Below are 15,282 nucleotides of genomic sequence, written 5' to 3'. Positions count from 1 at the left end.
TATTAAGGCTGCTAGGGAGACAGCTGCCTCTCCTATTCACTCTCCATAATTTCAAACTATAGTTTTCACTGAGCTGCTTGCCAAATTAGCTTTAAATTTTTGCACTTCCCTCAGAAAAGAATTAGAAGAGTAATTGTTTTCTTCTGCTGACAACTTATCTCCACCTTAAAGTAGTCAGCAATGAGAGAGAAAACAAAAACAGTAACAACTCTGGATGCATGAAGGAATATTTGTGAATCTCACTCAAAAGGACAAGAATGTTTATTCTCAAATGCGTACTATGCGGTAAGAGAAATAGAGTTTCTGGGTAATCATAGCGCAACCTCTTAATGCAAGAAATCTGGGAAAAGCCTAAAAGGGGGGGACAAAGGCCCAAAATAGGGACACATTTTAAGTATTGTTCTTATCAGCTTAGAAAGTTGATAGAATAACATGTTTTGTGTCAGTGTGCATTTTCTAAAGGATATGTAGTTTGAAACTCAAATGCTGGTCATTATTTAGTGATTTCAGTCTTCAATGATTTGCCAGAAATCCACAGATTTTATGAGGAACAGACCAAAAAATATGAGGCAGAAATCTGGACATTCTGCAAAAATCTGGAGAATTGAGAGGTATGGGGATAATCGGCAGTTGGGCACAATGGTCCATAAGATTATAGAAGGGAGTTTTCAGACATGCAGTGCAGAGAAACATGTCTGGCTCATAGATTAGCAACAAAGTCTAGGAAATTCAGGATATTTGGGTGGAATTGTCCACGTAAGTATTTCTCCACCCCATCTAGACTTCAGAAAATGTTTTTTACCTTGGGTAATGTTACATGTTGGAGGTGTCATAAAGATGGAGGGACACATGACCGTATGTTCTAGACATGTGAAGGTCTGAGAAACTTTATTGAAGAAGTACAGTAAAATAATTAGTGGTATACTAGAGAAGGAGCTTAGGGTGACAAAGGATGATGAGCTGTTAGGCTGGGGAAATATGGACAGGCCTAAGTATGTTAAAGCATTAATTTTACCTCATCGTGATAATGGAAAAAAGGCCATCACTAAAAGATTGGATTCTAGGTAACAGCCAACAACAAAAGGAATAAATAATGTAATGGTAGCCTCAGTAAAATTCAAAGGAAGGTCAGTATGACCGTGAACAAGGGAATTTATTGTCCTTAGGTCAGAGTCCCTAAGAGCAGGACGTGGGGATCTAGGAAGGAGCTGAGGAATTTGAGACAGGAAAGTTTTAGATGCAAAATGATTAGGAAAAGGAGGGAACTTTGATGTCCTGGACTTGTACCCTATGTAAATTTTTTGATTGCATATGGTTTTGTTGGTTGATTACAAAATTAGGGAAATGAAAAAGAGTACATTAAGAAGTTTCAGAAGTTTCATCAAAGTTAAATATTTGGACAATGGGATTTACATAATAGTGATGTGAAAGTGAATGGGAGCAATAAATTTGTAATCAGATGAAGACGAAGGCGAATTGTGGGGAGTGTAGATGTTTAATAAAGAAGGGTGGAAGAGGGGCAAGACTAGTTGCTGATAGAAGTTTAAAATGTGCACCATGTTTGGAATTGTTAAACACAATAAAACACAACAAAATGGGTTGAACCTTAAAAATAGTCTTGAATTATCAATTTGGAAAATATGTTAGGACTAGGAACAAAGACCTGATGAAGAATATTTTGTGTAAGCATCAGGCATCTGATACTTGACACATGTATGGAACTCAGTAGGACGAAGGGAATGGTTTTCCACTACAAGTTACAACCGTTGTCAGTCTTTGACATGATTTCTTGAGGTTGTCACAGTGATTTTGATGATTTTGGATAACAGTGATATGCTATCTGTTTTTCGACCTTCTCCCAGCATTGATGCCAGTGAAATATGTATTTATTCAAGATTTTTTTTTGAACCTATATTGTTGCCAGCAGTGATCATACCTCAACCTTGTTTGCAGGCTACTGAAGTTAAAATTTAAAATTTTGACCAACTTAACGTGCCTATAGCATTTCATTGTGTTTGTGTTGCACTTTAAACATGACTGCTTCACCACTTTTGATCACTTCCACTATTGTCTGCGAAGTTTATCTGTGAAATAGCTCTTGCATGCAGTCCAGTGGTGGTGCTAGTGGCAGTGTAGCAATCACCTTCCCTCCTAATATGTTGCTTTGTATATATTGCTAAGCTGTATATTGGCACTGGCGGAAAAAGTAACGACCTTCATGGCACAGTAAGAAATCCCTGTTGGCAGCAGAGTTCTCTGTGGTTCAGGCAATCTTGTAACATCGGTAAACGCAGTGAAGTTGGTGGTCTTCCTGTAGTTTGAGCTAGCAAAGCACCAGTTCCCCTCATTACTATATTATGGTAATGCACTGTCTTCCATAATAGCTGGGATATCAGGCATGATGGCAGAGCACAGCCACAGCAAAGGATATATTGCATACAAGTGTGTATAAAGCTTGTGTTTGTATCTAGTTGTTCTCTGCTGCACTGTGATACAACATAACAAGGTACAGCCGCTTACAAGTACTAGAGGGAGTAGGAATGAATTTGGCACTTGTGCACATAATGCACCACTGTGGCGAAGGTGTTATGTACAGCTCATAAAGAATTTTAGTCAACAGTTGAGTCAGTACAGCTAACAGCTGTGTTAAATCTAAATTCTCTTCCACTGAATTAAAATGCAAGTCTCAAATTCCTTAGGGCAGAATTGTTGGTTTGGACTAGAAACTATCAGCACACATATGCAATTAAGAAAAAAAGATTACACTAACGCATTAAGTAAACATTCTGGAGACCGAAAAATTAAAAAAAAATCATTTTTTGTGTATTGGAAAAGGTGGATAGCAACATAAAGATAGACAATTGGTCTTTCTGTCTTGAATATAGGGAAGCGCAGTGGCAAATTTTACTCAACGCTACACAGTCTCCTGGATTAAATGACAAGATCTCTATGGCAAATGTATTGTCCCGGGCAGATATATTATGATTTACTAATTTTGGAGGTTAACATAACTGAATTGGTTGACTTTTTGTTTGATTTTTTATTGATTTCATAATAGGAATACAGTGAATTAAGTATGTGAAATTTATACATTATTTTGAGTGTATTTTACGTTTATAAATGACTACAGAGTAGTAATGATTTTATTGGTTGTAAGGATTTGACAGAATTTTGTATAAGTGACATGTTTTAAAGTGATTAAATGTGCTTATTTGTCACTTTTCAGTTGTTTTAAATGTGTAGTTCCGTTTTAACAAAAGAGGAACAAAGGTATATTGCACAAATAGATAGTCCAATTTCAATTAATTTCTTGATTCACTATTTGTCTTTTTTACTGTGTTTGGAAACTGAATTTGTTTTGTTAGTGTAGTATTTATTTAAATTTGCCAGTAGTCCTGGTGAAATGTTCAAATACAATAAATAACAATTCCTCAGTACATCTTACATTTCCTGTAGTACCATTATTCTTTATAGAGTCAAAAAAAGCGTGTTTTCTCCTCTTCTTACTTCTGCCCCAAGTATGCCAGCAGCACATTTTATTTATTTGCAGATGTGATCACAACCCACATTCTTTAAGGTTAGATATGCTGCCATGTGCAACTCTTGTGAATGAGATTATATTACTTTGAAAGGTGGTGGAGTGGTGTGGAACACCATAAGAAGCAGCCTGGGTGTGTTGCCTGGTATTCTGAAATTTCTATGAATCAGAATATTTTATACCATCAGGTAATTAGATCATCTTTCACACATTCTTCGCACTTTCACTTCTCTCTCATTTTACTTGCTATTGTACAAAATCCAATGCTAGAAAATGAAATTAAAATGCTACTCACGCTTGTGGTTGCGGTTTACTTTTACTGAGGGACAGAACTCAAGTAATCCAGAAACACAGATTACTAAGTTTTAAACAGATGGAGTTCTACTTTGTATGAAATATATTTATTTCATTTATTGAAATGCCAGCATCCTTCAGATACCTTGTATGCGGTTAGACATCGCCCTTCATTTCTGTTTTTTTTCTATACAACTTTGAAAATTAAGTTAACTCTCTACTTTTCTGAACTAAGAGAAAATCCCTTACCTTACCAGACAATTAAGCTGCCATGGACAAGAGTCTTTTTAGCTCATATTGAATACGACCTGCCTGTCTTAGTTGCAGCTTCTATCAAAAACACATCCATCCTACCGACCATCACAAATAAAATGCTTTGATTCGTAACATACTTCTCCCAGTCACGAATATCACTCTTACTGTCTTAATAAACCAAATGGCTAACAGTCGAGCACAGAGCAGACTTCTTACTGGGCTCACTTAGTTTCAAACTACTACATCCTGAAGCATTCTTCTCCCTCCCACCTTGCAGCAAAATTCAGTGTGTAGAACTCATCCTACAACTTTGGAAGATATCCCCAATCACGCTCCAGTAATTAAACTACATTGCATCAACCATTCATTTTCAACTTTAGCGCACTCTGGGAATTTCTTCCATTCTACCTAAAAGACCACATTACTTAATCCAGATTCAAATAGCTGCTTAAAATATCTCTTCAAACAAGCCAATTGTAGATTTTCACAGTGGCCACATTATGCAACTTGATTTACTACAACTTGTCAACAACCCAGTTTCTTCTTCCTCCTCCTCATCATCATCATCTTGAAAAACTGGTACCAACTGGACTCAAACTCATGTTTGTAAATAGTATATTTGTTTGTACTTGTGGAATTTACACAGTTATTGTTCTCCATCATCTGTTCATTTCTGTGAAATTTCTTTCGCAGAGTTGTTAATTGTGATTGAATTTACCCAGGCTGTGTCAGTAACTGGGCCAATGTACTCTGTGCACTACGCTGGTAAATAAACATATAAAATAAATAATACCTTTGTCATATCATTCAGTACAAATGCCATGATTTGATATACAGACTAAATGATAAGATATAGAATTGTTATACCTTTTTCTAATGGTGTAAACAATTATTTGGCCTTCACATCCCTAAATGGAATCATATAGCTTTGTAACTAGCATGAAAACTCATGTGCACTGTTGCACTGCATTTACACATTAATTTTCATAAAGCATTTATAGACGTTTCCCACTGCAGTCGAATTTGATTTTCCTCTTCATTTAGATTTTCCTTTTCCTATTGCACATGGATAAAGAGCACATGTTGTCTTCAGTTTGATAGTAGTTTTAGCTGCATTCTTTCCATATTTTTATATTGTATTTCAGGTCTTTTAGCAGGGCGGCCACGGTGGTGCAGCGGTTAGCGTTGTCACCTCACAGCAAGAGGTTCCCTGGTTCGATCTTGGCTGGAGTGCCTTCTGTGTGGAGTCTGCATGTCCTCCCTGTGGTCATGTGGGTTTCTTCCGGGTGCTCCGGTTTCCTCCCACATCCCAAAAACATGCTGTAGGTGGATTGGACACACTAAATTGGCCATAAGTGTGCGTGTGTGTGTGTGTGTGTGCCTTCTGTGGAAGGTTGGGTGCTGGGCTGGCAACTCAACACTGTAAAACTCCACTGCCAATCATGAGCGGACAGGTGATCTCCTGTGGCGACCCCTAACCGGGAAAAAGCCAAAAGAAGAAGATTTTGGGTCTTTTAGCGGAAAAGATTACACTTTTGATACCTCGTGCAGTACCTTTGCCACTTGTTTAATTGGTGTCACTGGCCATTATACTTTTCTTTCTTATTTTGCAACAGAGTGGCTCATTTTATATCTTGCCTTGTTTTTGTATTCCTTTAAATGTTAGTGGAAACGTGTTCACCTGCAAAGGCAGGTTTGTGTTCTTTCATTAAACAGTAAATTGTACATCTGTGTGTCTCGATTCAAAGGTATTGTAATCATGTTAGTTTTGGTTTTAATCTTTGTTCCACATTTGTAAAGTTGTTCTGCTTATGTGCATTTACTGTAGTATACAGTTACACTGTCTTAAAAGAAACAGAGAATAATGAACGTAGCACAGTATATAAAGGTGCCATGCACCACCTATGTCAGTACATAAGCAGGGTACAACACCAGCCCCTGGGTCCTCAAATGGGAATATGCCACTACTGAGAAGAAAGACATAGAAGTGAATACATTTTAATGTATTGCATTACCATTACAGTGACCTCTCCTCAAAGATCTGCTATAATATTAAGTACTTTATAGATATACATACTCTTTTTTTTTTTTTTTTTTTTATGTCATTGCATTGTAACAAGAAGAAAGGAGTGTGCGACATACAGTTTAACAAATTAATTTTAATATTTCGGAGCACAAGCCAATTATAAATAAAACTGTAAAACTGATAAGTTACTAATATTCTTCCTGAAAACAGTGTAATACAACAGATGGTTAAACAGAGTTTTTCTAACCCAACAGGACAAACAAGGCATCCCTTGGTGGCTAGGACTAAGTTACAAAGGAATTTTTCAATATGATTATCACGATAAAGTAAAACCTAGGAAAGTAAGTGCTTTTTCTTTTTATCAGCTAACTGGCAGTTTTCATTTTTCTCCAGTTGTCTGTTGCCTGTAAACAAGCATTCTAAGTGGGAATAGGAACTTTATCCAATGCAACTATAACAGTAACATCATATTTAAGCCAATCACTTGGCACCCTTTAAAACACGTCTTGTTTGTACATTAGTTTTTTGTGTGACTATGTACGTATGAGTAAATACTGTCATTAAAGTGCTTTAGAGTTGTAGGTTTTAACATTGGGTTGTATTTTAAAGGACATCAGTCAATTTCTGACAAATTTTGTGTGTGTTCACTCAGATGGGCTTCTTATTACTAATTATAGTTGGTGACATTATCTTCATAATCCTGTAATCATCCTGAAGTTTACTGTAGGAGTTAGTGGTATTCTAGTATAAAAGAAGAAAGGTGAAATATTAAAATAAAATATATATATATGTGTAGATGTGTGTATATATATATATATATATATATATATATCACCAATCTTTACGTAATTTTCTGTTTTGATAAATGTGTTGTGTATGAATATCGGTCACCAACAGAAAAAAATTACATTGTATTGCTGGCATTCTTAGGCTTTTAGCATACTTCAAAGTGATTCACAGAAGGGAAAGCGTAATGGATTTTGTATACATTTAAGATGCCGCCCTCCTTTATCCCTGACATTTGTAGTGGCAGTTACAAAATCATTACACACACAGCTTTTTTTTTAGGTTTATGTCATGATTTGAGGAGAAGCAGGGATGTTTTGTTAATGACAGCATATAGAGATTGCACTAACTGCGTTGTTGAATCTTATTGGTGAAGATGCTAGCCGTCAGCATTTTTGAGTTCCAGTGCAACCTGATTGCGGTATAGAGGGCATTTACATCTGGGTACATGCTCAGTATATATATATATATATATATATATATATATATATATATATATAAAAATAACATTATAGGTACAAGTGGTCTAAAACCTGCACGACAGCACATTTGTGTGACTGAATCAGCTGGAGAATAGGCAGGGGATCTTATCGAACAGGGCCATTGAGGACTTGGTGCATTTTTCTGCACTTTACTTCAAGTGTGAGTGGTCAGTGATGTATAACAGTTCTCTTGGACTCTCCAGAGTGGCAAGATAAGCAATAAAGTGGCTCAGGGGTAGGAAAGATTGTGGTTAATTGTATTCGAGTGAACAAGTGTTTGCACAGTGCAAAATTGCCATTACTAAATTATTGTTTATACTTTTTTATAAGTTAAGCTCATATATAGGTCAATAGCAATTTTGAGACTATAAAAGCATTAAAATGCATTAATCTCTGTAGAAGTCGAGGTTAGAAATGTGTGTGATACTTTGACTTTTGCATTAGTGTGCAATGCATTGGAATACTATAGCATGTAACTGCTTAAGCCAAAACATGGAGTTTGTTTCCATCTCATTCAGGAAATACTACAAAACATTAGATCCGATGTTGTATATTTTCATCTGATTCAACATTTAGGTTACCGGATCTGACCTCAGCACCTTTTCTGTAGCTTCAGCTCCAGGGATGTGACTCCTCTCCTAACCATAATTCCTTCCACTCCACCTTAGTACCCCAGATCTTGTTTGCCACCTGAAGCATCCAGATGCATATCTTGAGGGAAGTCTAAATCAGTAAGAGGTTTTCTTTTAACTTTTAGGATTTTCATGTTGCCACTCCTCTCCTGTCCAAATTAGTATTGCTTGTTGGTAGATAGTAGGGTAATAGTTGACAATAATATTTAGCTCCTGTTATTCACTATGGTTAGCTCATTCTTTGTGTGCGCTGCTATTTTGATAGCATTTAACCTTAACTTTAAAAAAATGTAGATAGAACTTGGTATTCCCTTTATCATTTACTGTTAAGTAGTAGCTAGGTCTGTGACATCCCCTCCTCTGGGTCAGTAATCAAGGAGCTTGAATCCTCACCAGTGAGGGATGTTCACTTGCAACAAAAATAGATACGCACAGTATTTCCAGATGCAGCTCTCTGCATCAAGCACAATGTCCCTTAAGAGCACACCGGGAACATTGTCAGTCCGGGGGCTGGGATTCTTTGTCTCCAGCCCCCAGTAACACTCCCCACTGGCACAGCTGTAGAGTTGAGTCCTTATCCGAGTATCCAAGCCCAGTACTCCACCAATCTCTCTCTGAAACCAATGCTATGTGTCCCTTCTCCAAGTAGCTGACACACACACACACACACACACACACACACACACACACACACACACACACACACACACACACACACACACACCACTTAGAAAGACTGGCACAGATTTACTAGCTATACCACTCTGCCCAGACTTGTAAGGTAGTTACTGCCACCAGACATTCCAAAGCAAGCTACTCTAAGGCTCTTACAAAGGTACCCAATTGTAGTGAGTGAAATTAATACTAATACAAATACTCATGTTGACCAAACAGCAAGGCTTTCAGGAGCAGCCAGAGTGTCACCAAATAAATATAATTACTCTCAAAGGTTAAAATATTTTGTGAAGGACCAGCCACAATGAAAAGTTTACATATATTTAATAATAATTAATAAAGGAACATGGTACAATCTGTGCCCCTGCTTCCTGCCTAGAATTTTTACCATGTAGTTAACATCACTGACCTTTCTTACCACTTCGAAGGGTCCCTCCAAGCTGCCTGCAGCTTATTGTGTCTGACAGGAACGAGCACCACAACCTGATGTCCCACAGCATACTGTCGAGCTGAAGCATTCCAGACCTTTTTCTGCTGTTGGGCTCCTGCCAGTTTCTCCTGGGCCAAGCCCATGAACTCCCTACGCCCTGTCCTGAGGTTTAGGACACATGCCACAACAGACTCCTTGTGGGATTCAGACTCACCCTCCCACTCATCATGAACCAAATTTAAAGGCCCTGTCACACTATGCCTATGCTGCAACTCAGAGGGTGAAAACCCTGTGAATTTCTGAGTTACGTCTCTGTATCCAAACAGCAAATGGGGTAAATATTTGTCCCACTCTCTTAAACTGTTCTGCAAAAGCCCGTAGCATGGTCTTTAGTGTAGAGTTTTACCTGTCCACAAGACCATTAATGTGGGGATGGTAGGGGGGTGTTCTTTAGGTGCTTCACCCCACAGCTCCCACAGACAAGCCAGTAGGTCAGACATGAAATTGGCACCTCTGTCGGTCATTATTTCTCTTGGGAAACCTATCCTGCTGAAAATCTTTAGGAAAGCATTTGCCACCTTCCCTGCCTCGATGGAGGACAGAGTCACTGTCTCAGGGTATCTAGTACCACCAGGATACACTACTTCCCTGTGGAACTTGGGGTACTCAGAGGCCCCACAATACCCATAGTTACCCTCTGAAATACCTCCTCAGTCATATGCAAAGACATCAAAGGAGCTTTGATCTTGTCTCCTGCCTTGCCTACTTTTTGGCACTGCTCACAGGTCCTGCAGTACCCTGTTACATTCCTTGCAATTACAGATCAGTAAAAGTTCTGCATAATATGTCTCTTAGTATGCTTTATGCCCATATGACCTGCAAATGAATGTCATGTGCTATGGCTAGAAGTGCCAGATGGTACGCTCGAGGCACTACCAGCTTGTGTATTATTTTACAATCTAGCCTTCTCTCAGGGATCCACTCTCTATACAGTAACCCTTTGTTCCAGTATACAGACTCCACCTTTCCTTGACAGTCTGGTGCCTCCCTAGCTACCCCCCTCAAGCCTCTTAGTATAGGGCCTGAAAGCTGAGCCTGTCTCAACTCTATCTTTTTGACCCTTCCCAGCTCCCTTTCCACAGGAAGCCTGATATCCTCTGACAGTGGTGCATCATTGTCAGCCTGGGTACTCTCTCTCACCTCTGCCCTTGCAGTCACTCTATCCAAGGGAACATCATTACCTATGAGCAGCTGTGGATGACCTTCTGGCTCACTGCTAAAGGACAGCTCCCTCTCTGAAATAGCCCCTTCACCAGCCTTGGCTTCAGGTGAGGGGTCTGTCTGGGTCTTCCCCAGACTACCAGACCCACATGCCTGTCTCCAAGCCTGACTGCATGTAACTGCATGCACACAAGGTACTGCATTATCAGAATCATTCCCTATTATTTATTTATTTATTTATTTTACATTTGTTAACCAGGATTGTCTTGACTGAGCAACCCTTATTTCAGCAGAGGCCTGGGGAGAAAGCTTCACTGTACATGTATAGAATTAAAAATAACAATATTAAAGTAAAGTAACATATTGAACAATAAATAAGAGAGAGTCCTAGAGGCGCACTGTTCTACAAAAAAAAGCAATCAGTGTACAGTAAAAGTAAGCAGTAAAAACATTAACAAAAAATATATAACAGTATAAGTAACAACAAAGAACGATAATATAAGTAGAAAGGATAAATTAAAAACTGAACATTAAGAAAAAAGATAAACTTGAAATACATCATTAGAGCACTTTGCAATAAAGAGGAAATTGAAAGGACAAAGGAAGTGAGTTCACGTAGGATCAATACATGGGCAGATTCAGGAGTTACTGAGGAATCCCTTGAGAGTTCTTGAAATTTTGTATATGGGTAATATTTCTGAAAGTCAAGGGAAGTTTATTCCATGAAAGAGCAAGAAAATAGCTAAATAGATTCTGTCCAAAAGATTTTTTTGGTTTCTGAATTTGTAACAGACTTAAGTTAGCACTTCTAAGAGACAGAAGAGGTTTGTAGAGAGAAACAATTGAGGAGATGCTAGGACAGGATAAGGGCTTATTCAAAATAGAACGCATAACAAGTAGTTGTGTAAATAGCAATTGATTAGGAAACTCAAGCCAACTGAGTGCCCGGAGAGCAAGACAGTCGTGAGAGTGAGAGGGCAGGTAAGCAGCAAATCTAGCCACTTTGTTGAGGGTAGTTTCACGTGTGGAAAGTAGTGAGGACTGTATGTTGGTTAAGATTTGGGAACTGTAAAAGAGATTAGGGAGAAGATATGCTTGGGCAAGTGAGATTCTAGATTTAGGAGTGAGGAACTTTTTATTTCTATACAGAAGGCCAAGCTTTTGGTGTTTTTTAGTAGTATGAAGAACATGAAGATCAAATTTAAGTTGTTCATCTATAATTACTCTAAGGAGTTTAGTGTGGGAATCAGCTTTGATAGAGGTGTCATTAAGAGAGGAGATGGTAAAAGAGGACGTAAGATGAGAAAGTGACTTTGGAAGGAAGAGAAGTTTTGTCTTAGTAGGGTTAAGTATAAGCTGATTATTGTAAAGCCATGATTCAGTGAGGTAAAGGAAGTATTTGTGAGGGTCAGGAGGTCAGTAGGATTGTCTAGACAGGATATGCTACAGAGTTGGCAGCTACCTTTAGATAGAATGAAGGCAGATTGTCAGCTGATGGTGAGCATGATTTTAGTTTGAGAAGAAGTCTTTTAATGTAACTGGTTAAAACAGGGTTTACAGAGACTATACTGTTATGTGGAATGAAGACAGTGGGAGGTGTAGGGTTAGTTAGATGGGACCTTTGCACAAGTTTGCTTATGGTATCAAAGTAAGAATTGAAATTGGATGCAGTTTCTAATGGTGTGCTATTCGAGGTGGGATTGTAATTAGAGGGATTAGTTGGGTGGATTATTTGGTTGATAGTATTCTACAATTTTTTAGGATTTCTAGGTTCAGTAGTTTGTGGTGATAAGTAGTTCTTTTTGTCAATAATTATGTGCTTTTTGGTTATGTTATGGAGTTCCCTATATTTGAGTTAGTCAGTAGGAGATTTTGTCTTAGACCAAAGTTCCCAAGAGGAATCTTTCTTTTAGATAAGGGACCAAGTAGAGTTAGTGAGCCAAGGAGAGAAAAGTGATTTCACCCTAATAGTTCTAGGAGGGGCAAGGGGGGGTCAAGTATATTTAGGAAGATAGAAGTGAACTGAAGAACAGCTTCATCCAGATGTAAGGATGTGAGGAAAGACCAGTCTATAACAGACAGAGAATTATAAAAGTTATCAGAGTCAAAGTTGGTTAGTGTACGGCATACTTTAAATTTATGAAGGTAGAAATGTGAGGAGAGTATCTTTGGACTCGCACAGTGGCACGATCACTAATAGAGTCAGGTAAGGTTTCAGGGTGGTGATAGAGGTTAGGGTTAGAGATGAGAATCCAATCTAGAATAGAACTGTTATTAGTGGGTTTGAGAAAAAAAATGGGAGAAGCGATAAGTTGAGAGAAACCGTATAGGTTAATATAGGTGTTAAAGGAATTAGAGATGAGGGGAAGCCAGTTAATGTTAACATAATCTATAATTATAGAGTCATTTGTAATATTGTCAGAAATCCAGTGGAGAATATTTCTAATAGGATTATGTTGTCTCCAGGAGGTATGTAAAAATGGCAACTATAGTTGGGGCTTTATGGTTGTTAAGTTTGCAGTTGGCAGTGATGACTTCAACTGGGTGAAATGAAGGTAAAAGGTTGGTAATGAGGATAAAGTTGAGAGGTGAGAGTACATAATAGCAGCACCACCACCTTTTTTTAGCAGTTCTGTCTTGGCATAGAATAGTATAACCAGAAGGGAGAAATTCAGTGTCAGAGTTGTGTGGTTTGAGCCATGTTTCAGAAAGAGTAACTGTTAGGGGAGTATTGGTCTATCCAAGAATGAAATTCGGCTATTTTATTAAGAATGCTATGGATGTTCATAGAGTAGAAGGAAAGATGTCTGGGAGTAGAGTTAGTCTTGCAAATGTGTGTGTGAAAGAGAAGATGAGGTAAAAAATCGGCCAGGATTAGGGTGAATGCCACCTGAGAGTAGTAAGTTGTTGCAGGGTAAGTAGAGAAGTGAATTAAAAGTGTTATATTAAGACATCTGCAGGGATATCCTCAAACATACCTACTTGCTTGCTTCCTTTTCCACCCTCCCAGTCATGGTAAGTCCTGGCCAAAGGCATTTGGAATGGATTCCCACCTAAAGCTCTCACTGGAGTGGGCAGTCCAAGCCAAGTACTGCTCCTCTTTAGCAACTGAAGGCTTCACAATGGTTATGTCAGAGGCTGTATCTCTCTTAGCAGTGGCCTGTTTTCCATCCACTAAGATCAGATATAAACTCTGGTGATAGTTTGGTATCCCTGTTGCCGCCAACTTACCACTGGTGTACTGCTATTCTGACTTGCTGGCTCCCCCATCTTTTGTTCTCCATCTTGCTTCAGTGGACATGTATATGGATACATGGCCCCACTGGTTACATTTAAAACATATAATCCTTGATCCTAGCCATGTACCTGAACTAGTCGCTTCCCCTGTTATTGGTGGACTCTATTGGGGTGATTTAGGGTGCCCACCATGGGCTCCCTTATATCCATGTGCAACACTGGGTATCCCCTTCTTGTGCACTGAGCCCTGCTTGCTAGGTAGAGATCTCATTTTACCCCAGCTCATTAGAAGAGTTACACGCGTGGTCTGCCAACCAGATTCTCATGTCCTCAGGCAAAGTCCTAAGGGCTTGTTCCTCACCAAAAGGTCTACCAGCCTTTCAAAACTGGTGACCTGACACCAACTCACCCACCTATGAAAATAAGTGTTTAGCTCAGGAGTATAATCATGTACACTTTAATCTGCCTTGCGTCTGTGCTCACAAAACTTTATTCTGTAAGCTTCAGGTATTAACTTAAAGCATTCTAATAAACATTGTTTGACATTATCAGAATTTAAACAGTCAGTATTAGACAATTTAGAAACAGCAGTTACAGCTTTACCATGAAGTAAGGAGGTCAGGAACCATACCCAGAACTTTTGTTCAACATTATACTGTTTATATACTGTTTCAAATATGTGAATGCAGCTATCAAAATTATCACCCTCTATAAACTGTGGAAGAAATTTACGGACCTTTATTGCTTCTGGGGTTCAGTTATCCCCTTCCCAATTACCTCCATGATCCTGACGAAGAGTCAGCATCTCCCTCTCATGTTGGTGCTGCTTCTCATTTTCTTCAGCCTCCAAATGCCGCAGTCTCTCATTTTCTTTGGCCTCCAAGTGCTTCAGTCTCTCTACTGAGTCTAATTCAAAACATTTGGCCACCATTTCAAGACTGTTTAACTCCAGATAGATTTTTAAGTCCTCTGAAGAAAAAGTGACCTGTCCTGTTTGTGAGGACTGTAAATTCCTATCACCAGACTGGTTATCCTCGTGGTTGCAGGTCTGAGCTGTGACCAAGTCTGAAATCTTTTCCTCTTTCATCAGGGTGTGACATACACTAGTCCTTTGGCTTTGCACACCTTAGCCAACTGATTATTTGTCAGCTTGCCATAATCCTCTGCTGACATCTTAGCCTGCCTTCCACTGACTAAACTAAACTAAAAATAAAATAAAACTGTTGTGAAAATGAAACTAACTCTGTATATTTACCTTGTGGCTGCCAAGAGTGTACACACCTTCAGTGACAACTCCCTCCAGGCTGCAGAAGTTCAATTAATATCCACACCACTGCACACCAGTATGTGACATCCCCTCCTCTGGGCCAGTAATCAAGGAGTCTGAATCCTCACCAGTGACACAGGTGAGGGACATTCAGTTGGAACAAAAATAGGTACAGTATTTCCAGATGCAGCTCTCTGCATCAGTCACAGTTTCCCTTAAGAACACACAGGGAACACACTCAGTCCAGGTGCTGGGTTTCCATCTCTCTCTCCAGGCCCCCAGTAAGACTCCCCACTGGCACAGCTGTAGAGTCGAGTCCTCAGCCGAGTGTCCAAGCTCAGTCCTCCACCACCCTCTCTGTGAAACCAATGCTCTGTGTCCCTGCTCCAAGTAGCTGAGACACAACTCTGAGATTTTCACACACACACATGCACCCACA

The 15,282-nt window shown here is 39.0% G+C and overlaps 1 protein-coding gene across 4 annotated transcripts in view; it reads left to right on the top strand.

The window, feature by feature from the left end:
* Positions 1-15,282, top strand: part of FRMD4A (FERM domain containing 4A) — a 1,911,200-nt gene that overhangs the window by 1,211,509 nt on the left and 684,409 nt on the right. For all 4 annotated transcript variants that reach the window (XM_044087941.1, XM_044087942.1, XM_044087944.1 and 1 more), the window contains exon 11: positions 6,368-6,454. In XM_044087941.1, coding sequence (XP_043943876.1) covers positions 6,368-6,454 — 87 coding nt within the window. The remainder of the gene's footprint in view (positions 1-6,367; positions 6,455-15,282) is intronic.

Source organism: Protopterus annectens, chromosome 11.part0, assembly GCF_019279795.1.
Source record: "Protopterus annectens isolate FY-2018-M chromosome 11.part0, PAN1.0, whole genome shotgun sequence".
Taxonomy (NCBI): domain Eukaryota; kingdom Metazoa; phylum Chordata; order Ceratodontiformes; family Protopteridae; genus Protopterus; species Protopterus annectens.
The sequence above is the reverse complement of the archived record's forward strand: the minus strand, read 5'-3'. Positions and strand labels throughout refer to the sequence as shown.